The 6,443-nt window shown below is 34.2% G+C and overlaps 1 protein-coding gene across 1 annotated transcript; it reads left to right on the forward strand.

Annotated features, from left to right (window-relative positions):
- The first annotated feature begins 2,616 nt into the window (after positions 1-2,616).
- On the forward strand, positions 2,617-3,566 carry LOC110109485 (glutathione S-transferase 3). The gene is made up of 3 exons (XM_020840572.2): positions 2,617-2,781; positions 2,865-2,913; positions 2,998-3,566. Exons 1-3 carry the CDS (start codon positions 2,632-2,634, stop codon positions 3,447-3,449), a joined length of 651 nt encoding a protein of 216 aa, XP_020696231.1. The 5' UTR covers positions 2,617-2,631; the 3' UTR covers positions 3,450-3,566.
- Positions 3,567-6,443: the final 2,877 nt, after the last annotated feature.

Genomic DNA, 6,443 nt, shown 5'->3' on the forward strand with positions numbered 1-6,443 from the left:
ATATATATATATATATATATATATATATATTCATTTAAACTGCTAATGTCACTAAAGTCAATCATATTTTTATAATATTCATTAAAAAGTTTTGCAAAATATCAAATATATATCCTTCTTCGTTGAATATCCTCTTCTAATAAAAGCACTTTTTTACCTTCATCCTTAATGCACTTTATATGAACTAAATCTTTACTATTCCTATCTCTTTATTTTGCTTACTTATACATATATTTTTCGTCCTCATTGGTATTTAATTTATTATATAAATCATTAAAAGTTGAGATCTTTGCATCGCATATTACTTTCTTAGACTCCTTACGGGCCTAAGTGAACGATTAAAAAGTCACAATTTTTTAATCTATCCTATAAAATGTCAAAATTTTGGCTTAAAAAAAAAAAAAAAACAATATTCAAGCAGCAAGATGCAAGAGGAAAAAATCCAACAAAAATAATAGGGAAATGTGAATCTAGGCTTGAATCCTCTGCTGTTGTCCTTTCTCCTGAACAGCTCATAGATTACTTGAGTGGAAGAGTGGAAGAAGGGAAAAGAAAAACATTAAAAAAAAAAGATGGGATTATAGTCAGAATAGTGTTCTACATTCATAAATGCCTTTGGGATTTATAGAATGTTATATAATAAAAACCAAGAAAGTCAATAACTAACCTTCAATTTTTAAGCATTGAAGCCTATTAGGTTAGTTATAAACAAGCAAACATGAATAATTTGATTTAAAATCATACTAACAACCTTTATCTTGGTTTTGATATCAAACTTACTCCTATAGGAACTACATACAACATCTCAGCATGCGTATTCTTTTCTTCAGAAATATAAAGAATGAGTCTTATGGTAGTATAGATACAATCTTATTAGGAAGTATAAGAAATCTATATTTTACCGTACTATCTAACTATGATGTTTGAGTATTCAACAGTTGGAATCCGTAACATTTTCACTGCATACTTCTATCTAATTCTCTTGAGAATTGTAAACAAATTTTGGCACTAAGACAAGAAGGAGAATAATGACTTCTCATCAGTTAGACGAATGAGATCAATGACACATGAATTCATAAGCTTTATGCCTCTTTGATGGATTTGTATAATCACCATCCATATAATTCTTATTCTTTTATGACCTTTTTGTAAACCCTAGTAATAGTACATCCCCCATTTGTATAGCTTACTCCTATAGGAACTACATACAACATCTCAGCATGCGTATTCTTTTCTTCAGAAATATAAAGAATGAGTCTTATGGTAGTATAGATACAATCTTATTAGGAAGTATAAGAAATCTATATTTTACCGTACTATCTAACTATGATGTTTGAGTATTCAACAGTTGGAATCCGTAACATTTTCACTGCATACTTCTATCTAATTCTCTTGAGAATTGTAAACAAATTTTGGCACTAAGACAAGAAGGAGAATAATGACTTCTCATCAGTTAGACGAATGAGATCAATGACACATGAATTCATAAGCTTTATGCCTCTTTGATGGATTTGTATAATCACCATCCATATAATTCTTATTCTTTTATGACCTTTTTGTAAACCCTAGTAATAGTACATCCCCCATTTGTATAGTTGTAATAGTTGGGCTAACTTCTCTCAACTTCTTGACCTCCTATTCTATAGGTAGAATGATAAGAATTTGGTCGCCTCTATCATGTAGATCCTCCTGCACCCCCTCCTCCTTTTTCACCTCATCCCCAACCTCATATATGTGAATGAGTAGGTTAATAGCATGCAACACCTCGATCTACTCATTTTGATGCTACTTCCTATGTACAAAATTATGAACAAGTTTAATCAAAGCATACAATATTTTTTCCATTCTTCGATCATCTGTGAACCATGATCATTCTATTATCGTATCATGATCATAATATAATGAAATCATGGTTGAATCATGCTTGAACCATCTTGAAAATCATAATATAATGATGTTATTTTATCTTGAATATCTTTATCATGGTTTGAAGATTATTTAATCGTAGTTTGAAGATTGTTCAAATTATGATCGAAGATGCTTCAAAGATGATCATATTGTTGTACAATCATCATTTAAATATTTTTTGAAAGATTATCTTATTTTGGTTTGAAGATTGCATTATCATAACTTAGCCTTTATTCGAAAATGAGATTGTTTGAAGATGATTTTTAAAAAAAAATCACAAAAATTAAAAATCTTATACATTTTTTTGTTACTTTTATTCAAATAAATTCAAGTATTTTAAATAGATTATTTTATTATATTACTTTTTTTTTAATAAATCAAACTCTCTCTTAAGTAAAATTTATTTTGTGCGTTCAGGATTATTTTAACAGGAAATATTTATTTTTTCGGGAAAATTAAAACGAAATATTATCACAATAATATTTTATACAAAAACGTGATAAACGTTCCCTCGAGGTTTGTTTCAAGTGGACCAAGCTTCTTGGCTAAAATCACCTCCGGTAACTATACCCTTTCCCATTTTCTTCCCACGTAGCCCTAGACTCCATCTCTCCCCCTTTGGCTTTTCTATAAATCCCATCCGTGACGCGCTTGCTTCTCAGAGGAAGAAAAGAGCGAAGACCTTGCCCAGTGGGAGAGTTGATCAGAGATCAAAGAAAGAAGATGGCGCCACTGAAATTGTATGGAATGGTTGGCTCGACGAACACCCTCAGAGTGGCGGTGGCGCTCAACGAGCTCGGCCTCGACTACGAGTTCGTCTCCGTCCCACTCACCACCGGCGCCCACAAGAAGCCCGAGTATCTCGCCATTAATGTATTCGCCTCTACCTCTCTCTTCCATCTTCCAAAATTTGTTTTCAATCTCTCAGTCTTATTTCCCACCTTTTCACTTTTCAGCCATTCGGCCACCTCCCATCGCTCGAAGACGGAGACCTAAAGCTCTTCGGTAAGTTCTTTACTCTTCCGATCTTTTAATTTTCATAAAAGTAAGGCCGATCCTGATATTCGATTGTCGAAATCTGACGGACAGAATCGCGTGCGATTAACAAGTACCTCGCTAACCATTACAAAGGCTCTGGCCCGGATCTGCTCAGATCCGGAGTCAAGGCGGAATCGGCGAAGGTGGAGGTGTGGCTTGAAATAGAATCGCAAGAGTTTAACCCACCGGCGTCTTCGATTGTCTATAATGTACTGATTAAGCGGTTGCTGAGCGGTGGAAGCCCGGATGAGGACGTGGTGAAGGCGCAGGAAGTGAAACTCTCACATGTGCTTGATATTTACGAGAAGCAGCTCGCCGAGACCAAGTATCTAGCCGGCGATGAGTTTACCCTAGCCGATCTGAACCATTTGCCCTACTTGTATGGTTTGTCGAAGACGGCGAACGCCGGTCTTCTGACTTCGCGCCCCCATGTTTCCGCTTGGTGGGAGAGTATTTCGGCCCGGCCGTCGTGGAAGAAGGCCATCGCCGGCAATCCATACTGAGTTTCAGCGGCGTTACGCTCGCCGGGGTCGGCAGAGGCTGCTTCCTTAGTGTTTGGTGATTTGCCTGAGTGCGTCGTTTTCTTTGTTACTGAAATAAATCGAAGGGAAGTACTGCGATCTACAATCTTATGTTGGAATGAATAGTTACTTTCCTTTTTGATCTTTTCCAAAATGAAGGGGTTGAACATTTTGCATATTGAATCATTGATAGAATTTTTAAAATTAAGGCTAAATTTTAAGAAGTAGCTCATTATTTATTAAAATTAGTTTAAAGAACATATTTAAAAAATAATTAAAAAAAAGTAATAAAAAAGAGTTAAATTATATATAGATCTGTGACGTAGTGACAATTTGTGCGGTAAATATACGTGTTTTTTGGGTTATTTTGGGATAGAGAAGATGAAGGTTGTATAACAAATTTTTTTGAATTTTTAATACTTGGTTATTAAGCAATGCTCATTATAATTTGAAGTTAGTGTATATTCAACTAAAGTTTTGGGTTAATTTAACATATTTGGAATGAGGTAAAATTTTAAAAATTGCATTTAAATTTTATATATTCGTTGTAATAATTTTTAATTATGTCGAAGTTAAATGTAAGTTAGTTGGTTCGAGAGATAAGTATTTAGGCATGTGGACAAGCAAACATAAGAGTAGGAAGCCCTACTTCCTTTATATTAAAGATTAGTGTATGTACGGAGGTATCAATCCGTTAAGATAGATTTAAATAGCTTATGCTTATGCGACAACTGTCCTATCTTAGCACAAATCTAATTTTTTTGGTGACATGGGAATTGAAGTCATGTAGCAAGCATGCGATAAATATTTTTTAAAGTTAATATATAAAAATTATATTTGTGTTATGAATTTGTGTTGAAAAGTTCTGTATTATTGATTTATTAATATTATCCATGAGTTTATATTTTTGAAAAATATATATTTAGGCATGTGGACAAACAAACAGAAGAGATAAGTAGAAGTAAATTATTGGTATTAAATTTTTTCATAAAATACTAATCATTTAAATATGTTGATGCCATAATTGAATTACTGTAGTTTTTCATTATGATATTCTCATGATAATATTATGGTTTAGAGATAATATAAATTAAAATAAACCTATGTTAAGAATTTGTTATTTGTTCTTTTTTTTTAGTGGCACGTACGAGCTGAATAATAAGTGGACGTGGTGCAACTTTCATGCACCTGTATGGAGGCGAGTTACAAGTTGATGACAAATTTGCACCAAGTTATTTTGGGGGTAGGAATCGTCCCTTACATGTGCCAAGAAATATAAACTTAGAGCAGCTTAAGTTAAGGATACTTAGAGCACTTATGGATGTTTTAAGAATGGTTGAGCTAGATTATGTTAGCCAAATGAGATATTTACGGAAGGACCACCATTTGTTGACAGCCTTAGTGTAGAGATAATCGCCACATACAAATTGTTTTCACCTAACCGTTGGCGAGATGACCATTACCTTGCAGGATGTTGCTATGATTTTTGGTGTCCATATAGATGGTCATGCTTTGGTAGGGCATGCTGTTGTTGGAGCTGGGAGACGCTGGCTTAGTTGGCCAGACTGCTATGATGACCTTCTTGGGAGCCATCCACTACCAGATGTTGTATACTGGGACCCATTCGATCATCGCATCACAGCAAGGTTTCGTATGGGACAGGCACATGTACAAACTTGTATTTCCCTCAGATGGTTGCGATGGACATTTTGGTGTGACTCCTACTTGGACCTGAACGATATTGATTTTTGGAGGCATGTTCGGGCTTACATATTGTTCATATTAGGTTGTCACCTCCTCCCGGATACTTCAGGTTCATACATACATTTACAATACCTTACTATTATGGAGGATTTGATAGTATTCAATACATACTCTCTTGGAGGAACAATTTTAGCCCATTTGTATAGAGAGTTGGGAGAAGCAACACGACCTAGTAGGGCCAACATAGCTGGATGCATTCATTTGTTACAAATGTGGGCTTGAGAGCATCTACATGTAGGAAGATCATTGCTTCGTGTTCCCTTTTTAGAAACCTCCTCAGAATTACAGTGGATATGCTGGACCCTCCTCTTATCCTGATCAAGGGCCCTCTGCGGACCTCTTCAGTAACCAGATGCTAGCGGATTTGGATGCATACCTCACCCCAGATTTTGTATCGAGCTCCCTTCATAGAGATGACATAGCTGAGGAAGAAGTTGCTGAGGAGGAACATCACATGCTACATAAAAGGCCACGACGATCTCCACAACATTACACTCCAGACACTGATGCATTGCCACAGAGGCCACGTAGGCGACGCTAGTTCATCCTTTTATGTATTTCAGTATGCTTATGTTATGGATTATTTAATTTCAGTATGCCTATGTTATGGATCATTTAAATTATTAGTATTTTATTTAAAAGCCTTTTTTAACCTGCCTACTACCTGAGCCAATTTATAAATTTTTCTTGCATTTATAATGAAACACTCATTACATAATTGTTGCAAGTCACTTAAAAATATGATTCTTAATATTTCTTTCGAATAATAAAAATTAATTTATGCTTCAAGGACTACAAAACAGGAAAACCTTCAATAGGAAGAATGTTTGTTTTTTTTTGTTTTATTATCCATAAAATGAATTTCATTTATTGGCTCATATTAATTAACATTAAAATCCGTTAACTTTTAGAATTTTTTTTTATTAATTTTTTTTTAATTATAGGCTAAGTTGCCCGTTTAACAGGGGACTTATAAGTCGTCTATTATTCGGGCGACTTATTACTATAAGCATTTCTTTGCCAACTCAGCATAACGGTTACAACCCTAGTCAGCATAAGTCGCCTTTTTAACAAGCGATTTTGTCTATATGTAAATTTTTTTTAAACATGCTTAATTTATTAATACAATTTCTAATCATGCTTATTCTTAAAATTTTCCCTTTAATAAACTGTAATCAATGCTAGAATTATCACATTTATCAAATATTCATA

The sequence above is a fragment of the Dendrobium catenatum genome, unplaced genomic scaffold, assembly GCF_001605985.2.
Source record: "Dendrobium catenatum unplaced genomic scaffold, ASM160598v2 fragScaff_scaffold_1644, whole genome shotgun sequence".
NCBI lineage: Eukaryota > Viridiplantae > Streptophyta > Magnoliopsida > Asparagales > Orchidaceae > Dendrobium > Dendrobium catenatum.